General features: G+C 31.8%; 3 protein-coding genes across 3 annotated transcripts; 2 read left to right on the top strand and 1 right to left on the bottom strand.

The window, feature by feature from the left end:
- The first annotated feature begins 2,186 nt into the window (after window positions 1-2,186).
- Window positions 2,187-3,644, top strand: LOC107906139 (uncharacterized). The gene has a single exon (XM_016833021.2). The coding sequence runs from the start codon at window positions 2,476-2,478 to the stop codon at window positions 3,085-3,087; it is 612 nt and encodes a 203-aa protein (XP_016688510.2). The 5' UTR covers window positions 2,187-2,475; the 3' UTR covers window positions 3,088-3,644.
- A 406-nt stretch (window positions 3,645-4,050) lies between these two features.
- LOC121229360 (homeobox-leucine zipper protein ATHB-15) lies at window positions 4,051-11,133 on the bottom strand. The gene is made up of 18 exons (XM_041113476.1): window positions 9,703-11,133; window positions 9,318-9,477; window positions 9,012-9,112; window positions 8,828-8,918; window positions 8,428-8,523; window positions 8,226-8,339; window positions 8,060-8,143; window positions 7,803-7,958; window positions 7,622-7,696; window positions 7,363-7,469; window positions 7,086-7,278; window positions 6,613-6,798; window positions 6,385-6,465; window positions 6,099-6,233; window positions 5,681-6,006; window positions 5,202-5,307; window positions 4,521-4,670; window positions 4,051-4,374 (listed from the first exon to the last, which is right to left on the bottom strand). Exons 1-18 carry the CDS (start codon window positions 9,909-9,911, stop codon window positions 4,228-4,230), a joined length of 2,517 nt encoding a protein of 838 aa, XP_040969410.1. The 5' UTR covers window positions 9,912-11,133; the 3' UTR covers window positions 4,051-4,227.
- Window positions 11,134-22,322: 11,189 nt separating this feature from the next.
- On the top strand, window positions 22,323-23,206 carry LOC121229359 (mavicyanin). Its single transcript, XM_041113475.1, has 2 exons — window positions 22,323-22,608; window positions 22,728-23,206. Exons 1-2 carry the CDS (start codon window positions 22,419-22,421, stop codon window positions 23,078-23,080), a joined length of 543 nt encoding a protein of 180 aa, XP_040969409.1. The 5' UTR covers window positions 22,323-22,418; the 3' UTR covers window positions 23,081-23,206.
- The last annotated feature ends 1,120 nt before the right edge of the window (window positions 23,207-24,326 follow it).

Here is a 24,326-nt window from a genome sequence, read left to right as displayed (position 1 = left end):
GTACTTCATTCTCATACATATCTTGAATTTTGATAATGCATCGCTTTACTTTTGACAACAAAGATGATTCATTATAAGCTAAAGATTAAAGATAATTGTATAAACCAACTAAACTAAGATCTGGGTTGTAATGCCTCTGCTTTTGACTCACTGCTGCATTTGGTTTCGACGTCCGACCATGAAATCTATTATATAATAAGCCTGAGATGTAGAGCGATGGGAATATTAAAGCATCATGTTGAACATAATTCTATTTCAGTCATAAATAATTTTCACTGCCTGCTAATGTATGATGCTTACGTAAAGAGAGTTAGCAGAATTCACCACAATGTTAGTTTCCCATTTTAATCCAATTAGCAAACAATAAACTGCAATATCTTCTACATATACTTGGAGAAATAGACAGATAGTTTCTACCAAAATAAGGTCAAGCTCGAAATTAAAAATTAAAAATTAAAACTTGGTGGTGAAGATAGTAAGACAATGATGTTTTTCAGTTTTTTTCCGTTACCTTTTTCCCTCTGTTCAAGGTATTCATGTGTTGGACCAAGTTGGCCCAAATTACGAAATATTCTTTCTCAAATCCGAATTAAGCGAAATGAGTGATAAACAAGGCACAGTTCGCATGGATGCTTCGTACTTTCACAAGGGCTGCACTCCCCTTTATAAACAGATTAATGACCTTCAAGGGCGCAGCGAAATAATTAAAGCTTTGGTAAGTATTCTTCCACAAGTTTACCCACAGATCAATAAATTTATAACACTTCAAATATATGGTTGTTTCTTATACATATATATATATTTACATTCATACACAAAAACCAGAGGTACATTAGATCCAAGAGCTCTTAAAACGTATCTATCGAGCTTGGACATTCTTCAACACCAAGGATATAAGTATTATATTGCCCTAACACAAAAGATGCTATAGCTTTGCTTATAATAAACCTTTCTTTGAGGAATCTTATATTCATGGGAGAGCTCAACAAAACAGCCCCTCAAATTGTAAATGCATGCATGACCCAAAATTATTTGGACAATCGCAAAGCTTGACAAAAAACTAGAGTCTTCACAAATACAAATAACCAAAGGGGGGTTGCCAATCGTAATGCCTGAAAGCTAATTATAAAACTAGCCTTTTTAAACGTAATTAATTTTGTATCAACTCACTGTCATATTCACATGTGGCTGCTCATCTACAACCGTGCAAAAATTTCCACCTTCTAAAACTATTATACCCAAACCCTAAAACTTCTTTTTTAAATTAAGTCCAACTCTTGGCCAATTGGAACCCACATATCCAAAGGTAATTAATTTCAAGTTTTTTTTCAGATTCCTTTTCCAACATAAATGTGAATTAATTTATCATATTACTTCAACTACCTTCCTTAATCTCTTACTCCCTTTTTCTCTCGTGCGGCTATTAATTAGATTTAACAAATAAGAATATTCGTATTTGGTTATTTAGCTTACTGCTCCCGTGAAGCTCTCGGGTTGTAATAGTTTTAGCGATCGATTGATAATACAAAAATGTCTTTGTTTTAATGTTGTTGTCTCCAAAAAGCTAAGGTGGTTGGGGCTATAATATGCATAATACGGTTAAAGTTTAGGCTCCCACGTGAATTTGCAACTCTTTCTGCATGCTTTATGGAAACAAATTATTTCAATTTAATTTTGGTTACAGTTTATTGACATATATATTACAATTTTGATATGTAGCAATTATAATGTAAGCACAATGGTTTTCATCTTCCACATAGCAGTACTTCATGGCATATAAAATTTGTTTTCTTTCTGTATAATTTTGGAATAGACATGTTCCCAACAAAATTAAACACGAAAATATGGGTTAATTTTCTTAATTTTTGAAGTCTTTATGGCTATTTATTCAAAAAGAAAAAGAAAAAACTTCACTCACATCAAAGTTAGGATTCTCTTTTTCTTTCTTCAATAAACTAAAAGGACCCAAAAACTTGATATAATTAATTGCATCACCTGATGGTGACCCAACCCAACTGCCCCAACTGGAACAGTAGTGGTTAAGATGAACACTGAAAAAAAATATCCTAAAAACTTTTCCATGATACGAAAACGATGGCTCGTCTCCTCTCCCTCTTAGATTAAGATAAACAGTTAGCTTTTAAACCCAAAAAGTTTAATATAAGTTGGCATATTTCCTGAAAAATCTAGCATGTTTCTAAGGCAGAACTGGCCCTTGTGTATGTAGATACAGACATGTGAGTCCACAAGATCCACACATACTTTCACTGTTAATTGGACACAAAAGGAAGAGTTCCCACATTCTATAAATAACATAGTTTCATACACTTAACCCTCTATCTACCGCCATCTGAATTTTACAAAGAATCTTTCAACCTATTCTCTAAGGTTTTTCATCATTTTTACTCGGTCGTTTCATACGAAGTTTCCCAATATCAACACTTTGGGTTTTTTTCTTTTTTGGTCTCATTCAACATGGCACCACCTGGAGAGGCTATTACTAGCACTTACACAAGCAGAAACAACTTCCCGAAGCCACCAAAACTCTCAAACGACAGCCTCCACCGTACCGTATCCGATATCACCTTCCAACTGAGCAAGGAAGTGTTGGATAATTATAAAGAAACAGCTGCGGTGGCAGTGGACGAGAAACAGCTGCCGCCAATATCGGAAGTGGAAGATGCAAAGTGCGAGTGTTGTGGGATGAGTGAAGAGTGCACCCCGGAGTACATCGAGCGAGTCCGGAACAAGTTCTTGGGGAAATGGATATGTGGGTTATGTGCTGAGGCAGTGAAAGAAGAAATGGAGAAAAACGGGGGCAAGATAGAGGAAGCTTTAAGTGCACACATGAATACATGCGCTAGGTTTAACAAGTTCGGGAGGGCATATCCAGCTCTGTTGACAGCTGAAGCCATGAGGGAGATTTTGAGGAAGAGTTCGAGATCGGAAGGGAAAAGTCTTAGGGCCAAGTCTTTTAACCCTAGGGATAGATCACCAGGAGCTCAAAAGAACGGTGGGATCGCTAGGAGTTCTAGTTGCATTCCAGCCATTACAAGGGAGATCAATGATCTCACTCTTTCAAACTGATTATCATATATTATTGTTATAGCCCAATCTCTTCATAATGTAGAACTTTTCCTCCCCCCTTGTGCCTTACGTTTTTTTCGCCGTATGGACCAAACCTTTTTTACTCATCATCATACCAGACAGTTTTTTGGGGTTTGGTCCAAAGTCGTATAGATGGAACTCAAATCAAGGAGAGCTATTTTTTTATCCTAATCCTATTGGTTCTGTTATTTTGCATAATATAATCTCTGATCTTACTTTTCCTTCCTTTTTTTTTTTGGTGTGACGTATTTCTTATAACAAAAACTTTTAACCACCTTTTATCTAAGGTTTTTTTAGGGCTGGTTCCAATTTTTCTTCTTTTGCACCCCTTTCGCTTCACCGCATGGTAATGACCTTGAGAGCTAGATTTTGTTGTAAACTAATATTTGTGGAGAGTCGGCATCCCTTTACTGATATAGGCTCAAGCTTTTTTTAACTACTACTTGTTCTAGCAAAGCAATTGTAAGCTTGTATGTTTCAATGTAATAAATCCTTAAATGTTTAATAAATGTCTGTAACCGTAAAATTTGGAAGCTTCTTCCATCTCAGGGATGTTTACTTTTACCTAATTCAAAATCAGGTAAATGAAATTTTGTTCAAGAACAAAACAAAGGGTTAAATTTTATCGCAACTTTCTGTTTTGACCGGACCGACTTCATCCAAAAACCATTCAACCAACTTTCCAGTTGCTAAAACTGATTTGATGCATGATTGATTGACTAACAAATTTTCAACTGATTCAACCATCCAACAAATACTAAATAGTTAGTGACATGACTCCCGACCCAGAACCAAAACCAAAAGCATCTTTCAGCTTGACTGTTTGAACATTGGTTCTTTCAGTGGACTTCTTGGTATCAGATAGGACCAAACCAACCAGAACGGACCTAACTGCACTCACTATAAAATTCCTTAAAAGTGAAAACGGTTACACACAAAATGTAAAATCAACTGATTGGAGCATAAGATTGTCATAACATAAAGCAGTCGTCTTAAAAGTATAGAGGAATAACAGACCTGAAGATTTAGCATAAAAGGTTTTACGGACTACAGATAGATAAACATCAAACCAACAAAACAGGATCGGATAATTTGTCTCCCCTTTTTGGGGTCAGAGTTTTAGACAAAAGACCAGTTGACAAACATAAAGCAGATGCAATGAGCATTCTCTTCTTCGTTCAACACTTTCCAAGCTACTGCTCTCTCATATGAAACGGGTCTTCCCATGCTTGACAAACAGATCCCACCTTGTAGACAAGCAAAACCCTAACAACCACCAAAACAAAACAAAACAAAACAACCATGTCAAAACAAAGCATACAAGTCGGTTCAATCTAGTTATACATTAGTTGGTTTTTTGCGTTTGAAGCTGATGTTCACTCAAAGTTAGAAATCAGAACAAAATGCTAGACCTGCTGGATTATCTGTGGGAACTCCGTGCAGAGAGTCTTTCGTCCATGTTCATCGAATATCTTTTCCAAAGTCAAGTCCTGCAGAGCAACCAGGGTCGTCTCCAGCATGTCAAGGCCAGCCTGATTTGCAAAAGTAAAAACTGGCAAAGCCTGCAAAAACAACCAAAATTTCAAATATATGCTAGGACTGACATTTATGAAACATAATGACCAACAAACGAAGAGAAAGGGTATCCAGACCAACACTAAAATAAATAAAAAAAACTGGCTGCTAATTCAAAGAAAAACCTCTTTAACAGGAAAAATCAAAGGAAAAAGGTCCACGGTTTTCATCCTCTTCATATATTACTTGTCATTAAGAAAAAAAAAGTTTTATCTATTTTATCTTAAATTGTTGCCGCGTTTGCCATTTTTATTGATTACAAACATGATTAAGGTCTTATATAGTAATAAAAATTGGCATGTTAATATTTCATGTCATTTAGACACATTCCTATAATTCGGTCACTCTGTGCTTATCGTTTCCATATCAGAAAATTGTGCAGTGTTAATAACAGCCGATTATAACAAAAACAAGCACCTTTCACCGTAAAGGTAAAATCATCCTCTTCAAAATATACAGGTTCAATTTGATATGGTGTCTGTCACCAAACGAATATTTTAATAAGACCAGATTCATACCTTGAGAGAACAGCACATGATAGCATCGGAGTGATGCCACAAGGTCTTAAGGACAGATTCACCCCCTTCAGTGCCAGATTTGAGCAACTCGACACCCATGTAGACCCTGCAAAATAATAGACAAATCATGCATTGTTCAAAAGGTAATGGCAGTCATTCCAATCACAAAGATCGAGCGCATGCAACACTTTCCAAACTGATGGTATAGGATACATCGGTGCAATAATAGCAACCAAATTCAACAAGTCAGATTCTCAAATCTACCATTAACAAGGGTGAAACTATAAGAGACCAACATTAATCGACTTCTGATCTAAAACCACACAAAAAAAAGTTCAGGTACTAAAAAACCCAGACCAAATGTCAAGATCTCGAATTTGACAATAGCCCGTTTGAGGTTGAAACCCCAACTCAACTTAGTATCAAACATATTACATGGAATAAGTTTCATTCTGGAAATAAAAGGAAGGTTAAGGTACCTATAACTCTGGCAGATCCAACGAGCAAGAGTCTGTGCTTCAGGAGTACCTAACGGGGTGCGGAGACCAGCATGTGAACCTGAATATGAAGGAGAAAGTGCCAATGCCACCCTCTGAACTGAAGATATAATGCTACGCACATATTGTCGGGCCATAGACGCTACATGTTCTTGCAGGTGGCTCTCAAATGCAAACTCAAATGCTATGGTCATCACAGATCTCATACAGCCACCAGCAGCAGAATAATCATTAGATGCTTTATTTCCAGCTGGCCCAATCTCAAGAGCAGAAGCAAGGTCAAGAGTCCGATTGGGACTAGAGGCTTCCTGCATCAATTTCCAGTGCTTATTAAGAAACTTCACAAAAGATACAGTTTAACTAAGAAAAGACCACACTTAACATAGGAAAAGATGCAAACCTTCCCAGAATCGAGAGGAATTATACGAAAACCAGAAGGCAAAAGAGGTGCATCATCAGCAAAAGAAGCATCGATGGGAGCAAATATAAGCTCAGCACAGGTGCCCACAGCATTTTCATCCATTCCACTGCATAGCTATAAAACAATACCACAGTAACGTAAATCACACAAGATAAAAACTTAAAAATAACAACGATAACAAGGAAACGTAGAGTAATAGCAATCAAGAAGCTGCTGACAAGCAGAATAAAAATAAAATAAATAAATAAATAAAAAGAACACTTACTTGTAGGAGGAAAACATCTCTTGGCATTAGCGCATCTTCAGGAGATTGTGCAATTCCCTCCAATTTAATGACCTCTAAGAACTAATAATAGTATAAAAAAAGGTCATGGAACATTGAAGAATTATAAGCTAAAACCCAAAGGCAATATAATTAATTCACAAAAGCTGAAAATTTGAAACTAATAATATGAAAACCAAAAAAAGTTTTGCCATCAATTCAATTTCTTACCTCTTCATGTTCGACAGTATGAGCCAGGGGAAGTATAACTTGACTGCCAAAACCTCCTACTCGAGATCCACGTAGGCTACAGGGACCAACTTTAACAACTGCAGCGGAGTAGGCGTCAATGCTGCTGTCAGCCCATTCTGATCTGTGCTCCCGCAGGAAACGAAGAAGAGTAGCAGGAGGTACATTCTAAAAGAGATACACCAGAGGGCAAAAAGGAAAAGGATGAAATTTACTTACCAAATACAGACATTGATATAATAACTGCAACAATGCAAATGTCATATAATATTCAGATAATATCAAGACTTTCAGTTTTAATGGATGGAAGCAGGGGGAAGGCCCTCCAAAGTGAGCATCACACCATGAGCAAGCACAAACCGCACGACAGTACAACTTATAGGGAATTAATAAAAAAAGGTATAAACTTCCAAAAACAGTTCTTCCATCAGGAAAAGCTTCTGAAGCATCCTCACCTGTAAAAGCATCGAGGCCTTAGCACATAACACTGCATTGCTGACAGATGGAAATCCATTAGCAAACGAAAGATTGAGGCCCATTAGCTTGTCAGGAGACGAGTTCACAAGGATGGTAACATCATCCATGCCATCATTTCCCATTATTGACCAACCCTCATCAGTGAACCCATTCACAGCATCATTAAAACCCCTATTGAATCATCTAACAAATTATCACTAGCATATCGATTGTAACATAAAGAAAACACTTCACAATAAGCACTTAAAAACTAACCTGCTCAACCTCTGGCTAAGAGCCCGTAAAGCTGCTGGCCGTCGTCCCCAACCAGTCACATTAGACTGAGAAACCTCCTGAGCTATCTGCCTCAGTTGTCGTAAAGCCTAAAGAAAAATCAGAAAAAAAGAACTTCATCCATTTTACTGAAGATACAACTATTGAAATTTTGAATAGACAAGCCTTCAAACAGATCCAACAGGAACCAAAAGAAAAAAAGGCAAAAATGTTACAAACTAACAGGAAATATAAATCTTACTGCCATCGTTGTCTTCTGAGCAAGCACTGTTGATGATTCATAAAGTGGGCGCAACACTTCAGGCACACTCCATGGCTGGTTGATAAGAAACATTTCAAATTAAGTATCAAGTTTAGGTAACATATATAGCTTAAAACATTGAAGACAATTTACAGGCAGAAAGAAGGGAAGAGATGTATACCTCCAAATCCATATGATCAACAATATGTATGATTGAACCACCCCCTTCACAAGGTCGAATAAGGTATCCACTTGGCAACATTTCTGCTCTCACAAAATGCTGGACTGGAGGCATGCTAGGGCCATTTTGAGTATTCTTCAGAGATCTCTCACAGACCTATACATTAAAAAAATGCATTTCAGAAAATAAAAAAGTAGGTGCATCTGTTTCAATCATTATTTAGTACCCAAAATAAAACAGGTTATCAAATCACATACAACGAGGCTTCCATCTTCTAGAACAGAAGTATAACGCAATAACCAGAAGTCACGAGCAGGCGCCAACGTCGTCGGCGCATAGAGCTGTATCAAAAAAAGTCAAGTGATCATTAAAAAACAATGTAACAATGAAGCCTGACAACCACAACAGTAAATGATAACTGACCTGCATGTACAGCAGCTCAATGGTTCCACCATTGGCAGTAGGCAGCACATTTAGAACATCCACAGCTCGGCAATCGTGGAACCACGAAGGCCTATCCTTGAGGAGTTCTGCAACCTGGAAGGAATGTGATTATTGAACTTTAAAAATCAACTACCATGAAGAGGAAGTTTTAGCAGGCTACAGCAAAGACAGTTACACTTACTCTTGTAGGTTCAAGACCCACAAGGCCGCAGGCACGTGCTGCCACTCCAGGGCAACCATGAGAAATAGCAATGATTCCTATGGAATCCGGACCAGGCTGTTCCAAGCCAAAACGAGATAAGAAGAATGATTAAAAGTAAAACATTGCTGCTTAATGAATCAACTTATTAAAAGTCAAACATTGTTGCTTAATGAATCAACTTATGGTAACCATTATGGCATAATTTTATCAAAAAACTTGCAATTTAACACACAAAACCCATGAAAAAGACGGAGGGAGCCCACAAAGAAGCTTATATTTTATCATGAAAACAAGTTCTACTGGAATTTTATGTTAATTTGTAGCATGAAAGTAGTTAAAAAAATATCAAATATTAGGGGGTGGTGAGGTCATCATATACCTTCATTCCAGGCATTTGGACCCACTCTACAGCAGTTCCAGTGGCCTTCGAAAGAAACTCTGCTAAAGTCTCTTCTGCAATGGACAAAAGCCTGGGAAAAGAAAATACAAGCATCAGTTAAAACCCACAAACACAAATACTACAAAATTGCCAAAAAGCATGATGAAAAAAAAAAGAACCAAACCCTGCAGGACTAGCATCTCTTGGAGGATGCTGATGTGTTTCACGTTGTTGACCACTCATCACTGCCGATTCACAGCTAGGATCTTTGGTTGCAAGTGTAGCCTGTAGGAAAACAATCCGACCCTTCTTTGTCAGTTCCGAAGTTAATGAAGTTCATCAAAAGTAGATAAAAATGCATACTCAACTCCAATTTAGATGAGTTGGTAAACAGTTAAAACTTCTAAAGTAGATAAAAAATACAAAATCTAAGTAAATGAAAGGAACCACAAGTAGAAACCCAGCAGAAAACAAAAGCATAAATTCTCACATTCTGAGTATGTTGGCGAAAGCATCCGTTTTCATAAACCAGCTGTGACACCTGCTTTTGCAACCTATCATTCTCCTCCATCAAAAGCTTGTTCATTGCTGTCAGCTTCCTATTTACAGCTTGAAGGCGTGATGCCTCTTTTCTCTGTTTCTCTCTACATCTGACAAATCCAACACATAAAGAATCAGATGTATTATTAATGTTAAAATTGGCATTTCACCTGAAAAGAAACATCTGACCAACCAAGAACAAGATAAATACTAAAAAATTCCACATTTCATTACTTTCTTCTCATTCATTTCTTGAATCATTAAACTTAAAACAAACTCATTGAAGCAAAGAAAATTGTTTAAAGCAATGACACTAAACAAAACCAAAGACAAACCTTCTATTTTGGAACCAAACTTTGATCTGTTTAGGTTCAATGTTGGAGAGAATAGGGCACTCCCTAATCAGTTGCTGACGACGAATAGAACTAGGCTTGGGGCATTCATGATAAAGCCTTTCAAGGGCCTCAACCTGCTCAGGCGTGTACCTTACATATTTCCCATTATCCAGGCTCCCAGGTTTACCATCCTTGCAGGACATTGCCATCTTTTAAGCTTCACCCTCAAAAATTTTCAGTTGCCCAAAAACCCCAAAAAAGCCACCCCCTTTCCTAAAACCACACAAACTTTGCAACTTCCTTTTTCCTTAAACTGCAAGCAACCGCAAAAAACGATTTCTTTCCTTGAACCTTGTTTTTTTTCCCCTTCTTTTGCTCTTAACTAGGTTTTCTTCATAACTGCGTGAAATCTTAACACTTAGGAATTGTTTAATGCTTGACTGTGAAATGTTAAGGATGGTGCAAAAGAGAAAAGAAGAGAATGACAGAACCCGACAAGGCACAACGATACCCTGACTGGGTATAGATTTAGCCTTGGACCTTGCTTTTTTTGGCACTCTTTGAGGACAGCCCCAACACCGAGAAAAATCTCGTAATATCTTTCGAGATCAGAGCTTCCTCTCCCAAATAACCGATCTGATTCCCTCGACCATTTCTTTCCGCCAAACAAGAAAAATAAAAAGCTTTGGTCTTGGAGCGAGTTACCGATTCGAATCTGCTAGCCTTCCGATTCTGAGCCACCAAGACATCACCTTTAAAGCTAAACAGACCTAAAGACACAAAAAAGAAACGTTCCAACACTAGACCCTTTTTCGGGATTCAAAGTACCTTTTCTTTTTTTCTCAATCTCTCTCTCTGGAAAACAGAGATCTCCCCAGTTTAAATCCAAAGAACCACCTTTAACGGAACCGTTTCACCGGCCTCCATTTCGGTGAAGACCCAAATCGTCCCTAACCTCTGAAACATAGTTTCTCTCTTTCGGGTTATTCGATCAACCAAAAAACATAGCTTCACCTTTTCACCATCGCAGATTTTATCTTCTTTTTTCTGGAACACAAGCACACGAAAAAAAAAAGAGGCAGAAATTGATTTACAAAACAACACCAGAAACAGATTAAGAAAAAGGAAAACAACAGTGGAAGATATTGTTGTTGGTGAATGGTTTATGGTGGTGTGTGAAGGAAAAGGAAAAAAAAAAAAAGGGTAAGAATGGGCAGAGAGAGAGAGAGGCAGTGCTTTGATGGGCTCTTGCTTTTGCTTTTGAGAGGGTTTTTTATTCTTTTTTCTAACTATTTTGTATTATTTGGTTCTTACATCAACAAGGATTTTGATTGGTTCATCACTTTGGGCTTCTTTAATGTGAAGTGAAACAGAGGAAGAGAGAAAGAGAGTCATCTACTCCACTGTGCAGAAGTGCAGACCAATGGCGGTAAAGTATGAGAAATTTTTTAATGTTTCTTTTTTATTTGTTTTATAAGGGAAAATGACATTTTTGCCCCTTTCGATTGCTTCAAGCACAATACTGTATACTCTTTCTAATTATAACTTCTTTTGGCAGGAGATGTGCTTCAGATTACCATGTTGCCCTTGCATTTATATGATAAATTATTCTATAATTACATAAAAAGTAGAAATGTGACTTTCCCAGATTTTCCTTTTCTTTTTTGACATTAAAGTTTGTTTCTCTAATCAATGAGGTTTCGTTTTGGTGGTGGAGTTAGGTTTTAAGTTGAAATTTTATTATATGTATTTGATTATGGTTTTTTACATGCTTCAAATAACAATTTTATTTACCTAAAGCTAAGTAAAATTTTATTTGAATTTATATTTATTTATGTTTTTTTATAATTATACTTATAATTTAACAATAAAATAATATGTTATGCATTCTCGATATAACATTACGGCACCTAATTAATAAGTAAAATAGAATAAATATTTAATTTGTTTTTCAGTATTGATTTATAAGTATTTTAATATTTATTTTATTTTATCTTATGATAAAATAATTTAATACTATTTGTTAATAATACATAAGATTTATATATCGATAATGAACAAATAATATTCCTTTAAAAAATTGTGTTTAAAATGAATCTAATCTTAATATCGAAAATATTTCTAATAGTATTAAACTTCCCTTTAGAAATAAAATGACATCTTTTGCTACTTTTAATGAATAACAAATTTTGTACTTTCCAAAAAAGGTGATTTTAACAAAAACATTATAAAAATATTAGATTTTCCTTTTACATGTGAATTAAATATAATTTGTAAGGATTTGTGGGGAAAAAAGTGATTTTAACAAAAACATTATAAAAAGATTGGATTTCCTTTTACACGTGAATTAAACATAATAAATGAATAATAAAGATAAACGCATTTTAGTACACTCGAATCTACGTACTTTCATTCTAACAACAATATCAATGACAATCAAACTAACACTCAATCAACAAGTTATATGAGATTTTAGAACAAGACTCTCTTGTTTAGACTCTTTCATATGTTCATATAAAATTAGTATCATGATTACTCATTGTCTTCTCTAATATTGACATAATTGAGAATGTAAACTTATCACTTTAATGTAATGTACTTAAAATTAAAATGTGGAAATTCTATACACAAATCTCATATTACTTTAAAAATATTACATTCTTCGATCCACATGAATATTGAGTATTTTAAATTTATTAAATAAATTTTACTATTAAATATTTATACTATAAAGACTTAAATTACATTGATCTTAAGGTTTCAAAAATTAATAGATACTTCATAACTAAATTAAGAATAAGTATACTTATCTTTTTTTTTCATAAATATAATTAATTTATGGGAATGAAACTTTTTAACTTTACAAATAGAATTTAGTACATGACAACAATTTTAATTTATTTTAATATTCTCTCATAATAAATGGTAATATTTCACTCTTGTTCGTAGACTTTTTTTTGCTTTACCAACAGTGCATAAAATATTTTTTTATTAATTTATTATACACTATAATGATTGCGAATTTTATGGGTTAATTGGTGACGAAAGAAAATATATATATTAATAACATTTGAAGTTGTTTCAAGATTAATTTGATAAAATGAGATTTTTGGTAATTTTAAATTTCACCAACACGTAACAAAGTTTTACATTTCACCCAATATACATAAGAATAAGGTAACATACTCTGCAAAACATTATACAAATTTACATTTCGGTAATTTTATCATCACAAGTAATCTTATGTTCTTAAGACTAAACACTTTTTAGAGTTAAATGCTACTATGAAAAAATGTGGTAGAAATTAAATCGTCGAAAAATATATTTAAACAATAAAAATGATGAATTTTTTTTTCATTCAAAAGTCAATTTCCAAAAGCTAAAATCACTTATGTCTTAAGACTTCATCTATTTGGATTATAAAGCTAAAATCAAATTACAAACGACATCGTAGGTGGAAATTGGATTTGTGAAAAAAGAACAACACAAGGAAAACACTAAAAAGAGTGAAGTGGCAAAAGCGTTAAAATAAGAAAAACAAGGGGTAAAGGAAACGCAGGTGGAAATCAGAGTATTAAGAGGGGAATGCTTATACACAAGAAAACAAAATAATAGAAAAAATACAGTAAGAAAAAAAGGAAGGCGAGGAGGGGAGGGGGGGCGTGGGTCAGAGAGGACATCATGATGAGGGTTTTGCATGCGTCTCGATTTCCAAGCTTTCTCTCCCCTCTCTGTTTTATTTAATACAACTACTTCACCACCATTTTCATTTTGTTTTTTAGAAAAAAAATTCACTAAAAAGGAAAACTAAATAATTAAACACCCTCTTTCTTTTTATTATCACAAAAAGCCTTAACTTTTAATAAATGCAGAGGCATAAATTATTCTAATTCAAAATTAATGGTGGATTTTTAAATGTAAATATTTAGTCACTGCTTTTACGGATTCAATATTTGTCATTATTCATATTATTATATGAAAATACCACAATTAATAAGTTGTTTATTAATTTTTATATATTTAATCTATATACTTCTATATATATAATAATTTTAAGAAATAATACCACTTTTGGGGGAGGGGGTTCGAAGAAAATAATACCAATTAGTTAATAATTGAAGGAACTTAAAATTTAAAGGTCACGAATCATCATCACATAACATGACATGATGGCTTGTATAGAAGATTTTGTTATATAAATATTTTACATGATATTATTATGTTATTCTTTATAACCTAATCTTTGTTAAATTTGGAGAGGTGCATTTAAATATTTATAAATGTCGTATAAAAATCAGAAAGGAAAATTTACTCATTGGTGTCGTACTTGAATTTACTTTATTTTTTTTAGATAGTATTTTTTTTCCAAAATATATAATTTTTAAGAATAGATAATATGTGCTTTAAATAAACTAAATTTTAAAATGAGAATTCATACCTGAATTATATATGATGCCACTCAATTTTATTGCTTCAACTTTTTCATTAAGCTAAAACAAAATTAGCTATTTTTATGTCATATTTAATTTATTTCTGTGTTGTACTTTTAAAATACTATCTAATTTAATAAATTAGACAGATTTGATTTGAAGAAAATATCTCATATCTTGAAAACATTGTTAATAACATGGCCTTAGCTTTAGGAAACTCGCGAATGAACGTTTCACGTTTTTGATTAGCTTTTGGAGCACACAAGTTTCAGTCTCACTATATCCAACTACAATATTTGGTTTTTTAGTTCGTTTATTGTGTTTCATGATATAATTGTTTAAATATATATTTATATTTATTTTATAATCCCGTATTTGTAATAGAAAAAAAATAGTTAAAAAATATACATAGGAGACTTAAATCGTAATTGACTAATAAGAATCCTAAAATTCTCAAATTTTAAAATAACTTAAATGTAAATGGATTTCGATTCCAGAAAATTTAAATAAAAAAAGAACCTTAATAAATGTAAAATTATTACAAATTTCGTTGACAAAAAGTGACCCAAACCTGTCATACTCGATTGCACCTTTTTTATGTGATTTGTATTGAGAATCACTTCACTAGCTAATTTAATCACCGATTTGGAATATCTTTATTAATTATAAACAGTGGTATTTACTTAATTAATGTAACAAAAACATTGAAGAATTTTGAAATCATACATTTGAATCTGATTATATATGTTCATATAGAATCATAATTGTAATTGTAAGCCTCCTAAAATATTTATTAGCATCTAACAGTGATAATCTTAGGAGATTGTACTCAACTCCTACTTTAAAAAGTTAACATAATTAATGTTTCAGGATATATATTATTTATACTATTATTACTATAAATTGTATTTGATGATTTAACCTCAAATAATTTAGATTGTTCTTGAATATTTCGGTTTTAATCTCGAGTTTTTTGTCTTCATGCTATAAGTAGAGCCCCAACAAATTCACAGAGTTTTGATAAGAGCACATAGGTCCACCAAGGAAATGTTATATTATTTTGATCTCAACAGTGTTCAAACTCGAACCTTTAAAAAGGTATTAAAGGTAAGAATACTACCACTTGACTAGCCGCTAGAATGAAAAAATATATTTTTGGTGGACTTAGACGCGCCGAAACTTTTTGGACCCATTTGAGCTCTACTCGGAGTATAGAGATAAAACAAGGCTAAAACCAAGTATAGACACTCTAGGAACAATGCTGTAGAAATGGGGGGTACTTGCTTTGTAAATCAAAAATTGTGGTAAAAATGGTGCTTGGAATCGTGACCACAATTTCAACCACGAAATCAAAAGTGTACAAAACTGATGATGAACATCGAGATTGTTTATGTAAATTAACCTCAATCTACGTCTACAGGGCCTTACCCAAAGCAATGATTCATTATCTTTCTTATAGTACAATCAATTATTAAAGTTCTAACACTAATCTAACTCTCACCAATTTAGCAAACTCATTATTGTACAAATATTAGATAACTCTCCCTCCAATCTTCCTCCTTAAAAATTTAGTTTTGCAATCCATGAGATTCTATCATAACATCGTTTGCTTACAAAAACAATGCACGCATAAAATGTTCCTAACTTGAACTAATTCATGCACGCTCAATCTCTAGGTCTCTCCATTCACTTTAACCTAGATAAAGCTTAAGTTTTGATTACATAGGAGTTATAATCTAATCACTTTCCTGTAAAGTAAAGTTAAAAATCAACATCGAATAATAATTCCATAAGAGTTCTAATGTAATCCAATGTCTTCAACTATAGAAAGTGACGTGTATTGACTCGTAAATAACCAAACTTAAACCGCAATAAACCAATCTCTAAGTTTTCAATTTCAATTCAATTGGTCTTTATGATTTGAGCTTTAACTTGTCCAAATATTTTTAAAATAGACAGTTCAATGTTTTTCTTCTAAAATTTACCAACTTAAAAAAAAACAAGTTTGGTAATGAAACGGTGCCTCAAGATGTGGCCATTGTTTCAACCATAGAAATCACAATTTTTTTTTTGCCTCTAAATGCATCAACAAATACTAATTGTTTGAAGTCCAAGTCGACTACTTAGAAAACGACACTTCAAATACTTCTATCAATAAGTGAAGTAATCTCCCCTCAGCAATAGGTTGGTATATCGAAGACAAATTCATGTACAAATACTATTGAAAAAAAAAGAACTCCCGTGATTATAAAATGTTTAGCCATAAAATTCATCTAAACATAATACATACGTATGGTATGGTGTATGGCTATCGTTGGAGGTAAGCATTCGAACAAATCGAATGAAAATTTTTAAAGTTAATTGAGTTGATGAGTGTTATTTTATTATCCTAACTTAATTTGATTTGATTTTGAATTTAGTCGAGTGAAATGAAATTCAAATTGAGTAGAATGAGTGAAATTGTTTGGGTTAGATTAAAATAATTAAAATATTGTTATTAAAACTAATTTCATGTTAGATCACATAGATTTTCGAAGCAAATTAAGAAAATAATAAGAAGATAATTTAGTATGATAATCTTTAATCATTAACTAATTTATTTAGCTCCTAAAATTATTATTTTGGAAAATTTTTAAAATTTTAACTTTTTTATATATTTTGTAGGTTTTTTAAATATATATTTTAAAAAATCTAAACTTTGGAGTTTTTATAAATATTTTAAAAGTTACAAATTATTTTGAGTTTTTTAAAAATAGTTTGATTATCTTATAATTTTTGTTAAGAAAGAGACAAAATTATTTATTTTCAAAATAGACAGAGATCAGATCGATATTTATACAAATATGTTATTTAATTTGTAAATTTTAACTCAATTCCAAACATTTATTCAAATTAACTTGAAAAAAATCAAAATACTCAAATTGATCAATTTAAATTTAAAAATTTTTATTTTTCAAATCAAATAAAATTTTATTCATCTTCATTACCGTATTTACGCGATAACCCTAATTATACGGTATAAAATAATCTATTAAAAGGAAAAGAAAGGATGATGGACGTGAGGGATGCGATGGGATGGGGGTGGGTGCGTGACTGTGATGGAATATTTGTGAGGCAGTGGGGACAATAAGGCGTTACCAGGCCTTATCGCTGAATGCGTCTTTCTCTGTCTCTTCTGCTATTTTATTTTATTTTCCTTTTTTTCCATATAAAGCCAGAAAATATTTGTATTGTATTGACATCAGTACTTTACAATTTAAAGGTCAAAATTCTAGATTTAATACATTTAAGATTGTGATTAAACGCATTTTCGGAAAAATAAAATGTTGTGATTAAAGCATAACTGTAACCTAAATAACACCCGATAGCTTGCTGAAAATTTTAAATTAATTAAAATATTTTTTTATTTTTTTAAATAAGTTTGATAATTCATAATATATTTATTTGATTTTAATAAAAAAATGTGAAAAAAGAATCAGTCTTTTCTTTAATCAACATTTATTTTTCTAAGACTTGAAAATTTTGTGATGAATATAAAAGAGCAAATAGCAAATCTATTTACAATATTTTATATTTAACCATATAACTTCTTGAAAATATTTATATTTATAATCAAAGTAAATTTTTAAAATTTGAATAGGGTTGATTTTGCAAGTGTTTTTAAGGATAGATTTGTCGTCAATTTTTTTAATTCAGTAGATGTTCAATTCTTTTGTTGATTCTAACTGTGGCTTTGGATCATTAAGGATTAATTCTCTTGTCATATTAAGTACTTGTAATCACCTCTAGATATATTGTAAAGTTGTGACAAAATAAATTGTCAATGTACTGAATATTCTATTTATGAATTTTACCCTTCACCACCAATAGAAAACCACATTTAAATAAAAATCGTAAATTGATTTATATTCTGTGTGCTGCTTTAGAGCTACCGTATGTATGCTGTTGGCATTAGACCTTTGAATCAAACTTTGTGTTCCCACTTAAAAGAAGAAAAAACACCAAAGGTTTATGACATTAACCTGAAGGGATATTTCACAAAATGGAATATATGTACATGTTGTGAATGTAGGTTTAGTTTCATAAAGACTGTAATAGTAGCAATGATATAGAAGTCAAAATCTACCAACCTAACCAATAATGAACAGTGTCATAATTCATACTAGTATTTTTCGTACATAAAAATGCCCCACAAGTATTCATTGTCCCCTTGCCTTATTTGCAAATCAAAGATGGATACTTCGTCTTTTTTTCACCCATCATTTTGTTCATTAGTTATAGTAGCAAACACCCCCCCAAAAAAAAAGAATAAATAAATAAAACTTGCAATCAAGCTCTCCCTTCATGCAAGTTTTCACCATCCGTTGAGACAAGCCTTCTTCTTTAAGCATGTGGAGCACGTATTACCCAATTATATTTGGCCCTAATCCTTCAATTGTTCAATTTTAAATTAGATATTATAATTATTTTTAATGGTTGAATTGTTGTATAATAAATAAAACACTACATGAAGATTTAAAATATGATAGCTTGACAACGACTCTAGAAAAAAAAACCTTCATAAATATAATATTTTAATAATAAAATAAGTATTTTCAATGAACTTTGACTATCTATATCTATAAATGAGCGATGAAATTTGTGGTCAATAAACTTTACTTATTTTTATTGTTGAATAAATTAAAGTTTGAATGGTAATTTGAAATTAGTCGTATAATTGTTAATTTACTAGAATTAATTAAAGACATCACTTGCAAAAGCGTTTGTTAGTTTGTATTTTGACTCCAAAAAACAGCAAATCCTTGTGATCAATAATTTGGATAAAACGGATATAGTATTTGAATTGGAAATCATTAAATTGAAAATGATGCTTGGTATACGTTAAGTCAATCTATGATTAGTTAGCCGCAATTTACAAAACTTGTTCATCACCATTGAAGTTCTTATTTTTAACTTAGCCCCCCATTTTATGTTCTGTCTCGATTTTTATATAAATTAAACCAGCCTATATCTTCTAGAATTCACGTCCTTTTCATTTTGGATTTTAAAGTTTTATTTGGTACGAATGAAAGAAATTTGAAAGAGTAAATAATTAAAAGGATGAAAAAATATATTTTTTTATTGGTGTGTTTTGCAGTAAAAATGAAAAAATAGGTATTTTCTTTCCTTATATTACTTGGTAAAGTTAAAAACGGAAAGAAAATACAATAAAATAATTAGAAATTGTATAATTTGAATTAATATACAGTTCTCTCATCTTATTTCTTTTTATCATTCAAATTTAGAAGACTTAGTTTTTATGCATTAGATTAGAATATGATCATCTCTTCTGTTATCTTTCCTCTCGTTTTTTTTCTTAACTAAAGACACTTCAATTATATTTTCTTTTAACTTTTCTACTTTCTTTTCACCCTTATTTTTTATCCAATTAAATACATCTTAAATATTTATCCACGACCGAATTTATTAAACTCTTTACCTTTTACATATATACAATTATTTTCAAAGTATTTTTAATTTATAGGATTAATGACCCACTGGCATTTATTTAAGTTATACACGTAATAGTAGTAATTACTTAAATTGAGCCCACAACTCTCCCCAACATTGGGAGTGTAATCCTGATCCACCGTCCATCATGCGGACAAAACTTGGATCATCATCACGACCCTTAACATCAGCTACGTACATTGATCCATACCACATCCGTCGTATAATTTAAGTGAAAAGGTGGCAGCGTCATCGTCATCCACGGAAATAATGCACATGAGAACATCAGCACGTGATGCACACATGGTATTAATGTTCTGTTGTAGGACACTAAAAACGTTTTAGGTAAGAACTAGGAGACACGCATGATCCGACAACAATCTGGTGGGTTCATGAATTTGAATTTTGATGCGCTGATCTAATCGATGACGTGGACCTATTAAAATTTCCCCCTTCAATACTTGTACCGCATCCGTATTGGGTATTGGGTATTAGAGTATTGGGTTTTTATGATTTTTTAAGCATGATATTTTGAATTAATTGTAAGTTGAGTTATTAACGACTTTGATAACTTAATTTGGGTTAATACGACTTCTTTTTTTTTTTTTTTTACTTTCGTAATTAGGCTCATCTGAGCATGTGAAGTTGTAATTAACTTTATTTTTTTCGTAATTAGACTAATATGTAAGTTTTTGATATTCCTCTGGAGAGAGAATTCGTTGTCTTATTGATAGGGACAAGAATACGAGTGTTCCACTCACTCAATAGTGATTTATTGTAATTTTATAAGGTTTTTATTTACCACAAAAAAAATTATAATACTTTAAGATTGCATTATGTCATTATTTATAAATTAAATCTTAAAATCTTATATTATTAAAAATTTAAGTTTTTCAAGTTCAGGAATCAAAATAAATTTAATTATTAATTTTAAGTATCAAAATGGACTAACATAGTACTGTGACCCAAGTAGACATGATTGCCAAATTTAAGGAGCAAAAATTATATAAATATTTTTATTTTAAAGTCTTGTATTGTGTAAACCATGCATAAATTTTCAGTCTAATTAATTTAGTTTAAATCTAATCATGTGAATTTTGTTTAGATTTATTCTAATATAAGTTTGAAAATATATCAATATTAATAAGATCAAGATTTACATTAATTTATTCAAGTTATAATTACGAATGTGTATCACTTATAATTACAATATGTGATTATACCTTGTAATTCTACATATTTAAAAAAACATTTTCCATCGAGACATTAGTTTAGTTAATTTGAAAATTTGAGGTCATAGATTTAAATTTTACTTGAGTAGAATGCGTGAGTGTTATTTTTTAATTTTATTTTGATTTAAGTTTTATCATGAATGAGTTATATAGATATTGATTTAGTAGAATTCAACTATTGAAGTTGAGTACAAAAATGTCAAAACAAGTAAAATCAAATTATTATTACAATAGAAATAAATTAAAAATTAGAAAATCAAAATAAAAATCGATTAACTCAAATTAAAATTTACACTTGAGATTAACACATAATAAAACTTTAAAATCCACGCATATAATAACACAGGTGTTGAACTTGACTACTCAATTGCCAACAAACTGAGAACTCATTCCCCAATTATAATATTTAGCATTTTTTTGGGAAAATCCAATAAATATATTATAGGCTTTCAACATTTTGATTTGAGACTTAATCGCATCGCTTAACCAGGGTCGCAATGCTCACAATTCAGTCATATGGATTAATTAAATCATTAATTTTAGAAAGATTTTTTATTCACTGTGATTATGTTGGGCGCAATAATGAGATTGGATAATTGTAATTATTAAAATTTAATTATTTAACTATTAGATTTGAAAATTGCAGCAGTGAAATTGATAAATCTTCCGTCACACTTATACTGGCATTGAAAATTGGAAACTATCGTTTTCCCACAGTGGACTTGACTCTTGAATTAATAATTGAATGCCATGGTATATTCAGTCCTCGCATTCCTCTTTTCTAATTATTAAAAAAAAATTTGCTACATTAAATTAAAAATATATAACCAAGGCTTAATTTTAAAATAATCATAAAAAGGATTTACACATGACAATTGAGTGGCCTTCAACTTCAACTATCAAAAGCTCAAGAAATTAACATTGCCAACACAATGAAAGCATCATTAGCAATCAATCGTTAGATTATCTGTTTAATTTGGTAAATTTAATTTAAACTAAATCAAAATTTAAATATTACAAAAAATAAAATATTCAAATTTATATCTGCACCACATATATTAAAAATTAATTTTATGATCATTTTTATTACACAAAAACAATCTATTTTAATTAGTATTATTAAAGTAGAAAGTTTGTTGTTTTTGGAAAAATAGAAATTTCAAGAGGCCCTAAAAGTTAACGAGATCCAAGCCTATCATAAACGAACCCAAAAAGGACTACATAAACTCTTGGATCGGGCCCATATTGTGTTTAAATTAAACAAAAAATTTATTTCTTTAATTTAAAATTTTATAAAACAAAAAACCGCAACCCAGGCACGTTGCTGCATAACTGTCTTCTCCACTGCCCCCCCCTCCCTTCCCCCACTCTCCTGTCTCTCACGTTTAGACGTTCTCTGAAAGTTGGAAAAAAAACCAATTTCTGCTTCTATTTTTAGTTCTTCCTTTGAAATCCTTTTTCTTAAATGCACCAATATATATATATATTCTCTTGCTACTATTTACTTCTCTGAAATCTGAACCTTTCTACAAGAAAAAAAGAATTTGTCAACGATTGATTGAATATGGAACATTTGAGGGGTTTCATCTTTTGCATTTGTTTTTTCATACTAGCTGCCATGAATGGCTCTGTTGAAGCTTCCAAGCAGTTCAAAGTGGGTGATCATATAGGCTGGCAGCAGCCTGGTGCTAATAACACTGAGGTGTATACCCAGTGGGCTACCAGTAAAAGGTTTCATGTTGGAGACTCCCTTTGTGAGTTTCTAATGCATTTGTTCGTGCATGGATTTTCATTTTTAGCTTCTTTTACACATTCATGCTATTGACTATTAAGTTTCTAATGCTTAGCTATCGTAACATTCTCTCTACTGCAGCATTTGAATATCAGAATGATTCAGTCCTTGTGGTGGAGAAATGGGATTACTATCACTGCAACATAAACAAACCCATCTCTTCCTTTGACGATGGAAACACTGTCATCAATCTTGATAGGCCCGGACTCTTCTACTTCATCAGTGGAGTCCCCGATCACTGCAAGAAGAGTCAGAAACTAATGATCCAGGTGATGGGTCTGCACCAAAGAGCTGAATCTTCACCTGGAATTCCAAGTACGCCTGAGGTTGGCCTTGCACCAGGCCCACACCCTAGTAGTTCAGGAATAGTTGTTACAGTCACACTTACTTCAGTCTTTCTAGCTCTTATTCTCACAGTTGTAACTATGGTATGAATATGGTGTGCACCAAAAACATATATCTTGCTTTGTTTTAGTAGTATCTCTTTTTCTTTATTTGGTGAAAGATTATCATGTTTGCTACATCCGTATTGGAATTCAGCATTTAACAAGGGTTGTTGTTGTTCATATTGATTTGCCAAGGTTTATGTTTTACAGCCAAAAACCAGGATAAGAAAAGTCTATAATTAATGCAAAAGTCTATAATTCATTTTTTGGGACATTAGGATATCGAAACTCTTAATTGGAACAAGAACTCAGGTCAATCCAATGATGAAAATGACAGCCCTTCTTTATTAGAACCATTTGCTAAGCTTCCCTACGTTTTTCTTTTTAAGAATATTTGTATGTAGGATTTGTATATCTTAATAGTCATGAAAATTCAAGCTATTCAATGAATAATTTATGTCCATAGACTGGAATCTAAGGCACCTAATAACAAATAATGCAATCCTAAGTTTAAAGCATCCATAAAGAAATATTTTTAATTGTTGATTAGAGACTTTCATTTGAAACCGAATGATGTTATCTAGAAAAGCCACGATGGCGTATGATGTTGTAGCAATTTATCTTAAGCACCCTTTTTGTAAACCCACTTTATAATATATATCTTTAAAAGTAATTATGATATATAATCATAAATTACAAAATATGTGTATCAAATAAATTTGAAACCTAATATCAAAATGATGGAATGTTTTACCAATATCTATATACTTGCACGAGAGGTAATTTGGAAAAGAAACACCCACTGATATTTTAATTAAAGTCATTCTGTTAATTAAATCCCTAAAATTTATATTTAAATATTTATTATAGTACAAAAAATGAGCTATCCTGATCAATCATTCAGATTCATTTTAAGTAGTCAGGGTTATCTCAGAAACTGTAAACTGTCAGTAATGTATCAAATCCCATAATTTATAATAAAATATTAGAATGTTGTAACTTTTGACCTCTTAATTAGATAAATAGGTTCACATTAACCTCTAATTTTAAAAATTGTTATTTATTTAAGGTCATTTTATTAATCACATACTGAATTAGTTAAGTGAATAAATATCACGGTTTTAATTTTTTTTAATAAAATCATCAATGTAAATTTACAAAATCCAAAGTTCCCTTTTCCTTAATTTATTCAATCATCGATTTAATTATTAAAATATTAAATATAATACTTTAAAATTGTACTATGTTACCAAATTGAGGGAACAAAAATTATACTACACTTATTATTTTTTAC

Source organism: Gossypium hirsutum, chromosome A05 (genome assembly GCF_007990345.1).
Source record: "Gossypium hirsutum isolate 1008001.06 chromosome A05, Gossypium_hirsutum_v2.1, whole genome shotgun sequence".
NCBI lineage: Eukaryota > Viridiplantae > Streptophyta > Magnoliopsida > Malvales > Malvaceae > Gossypium > Gossypium hirsutum.
This window is presented reverse-complemented; position numbering and strand designations above follow the sequence as displayed.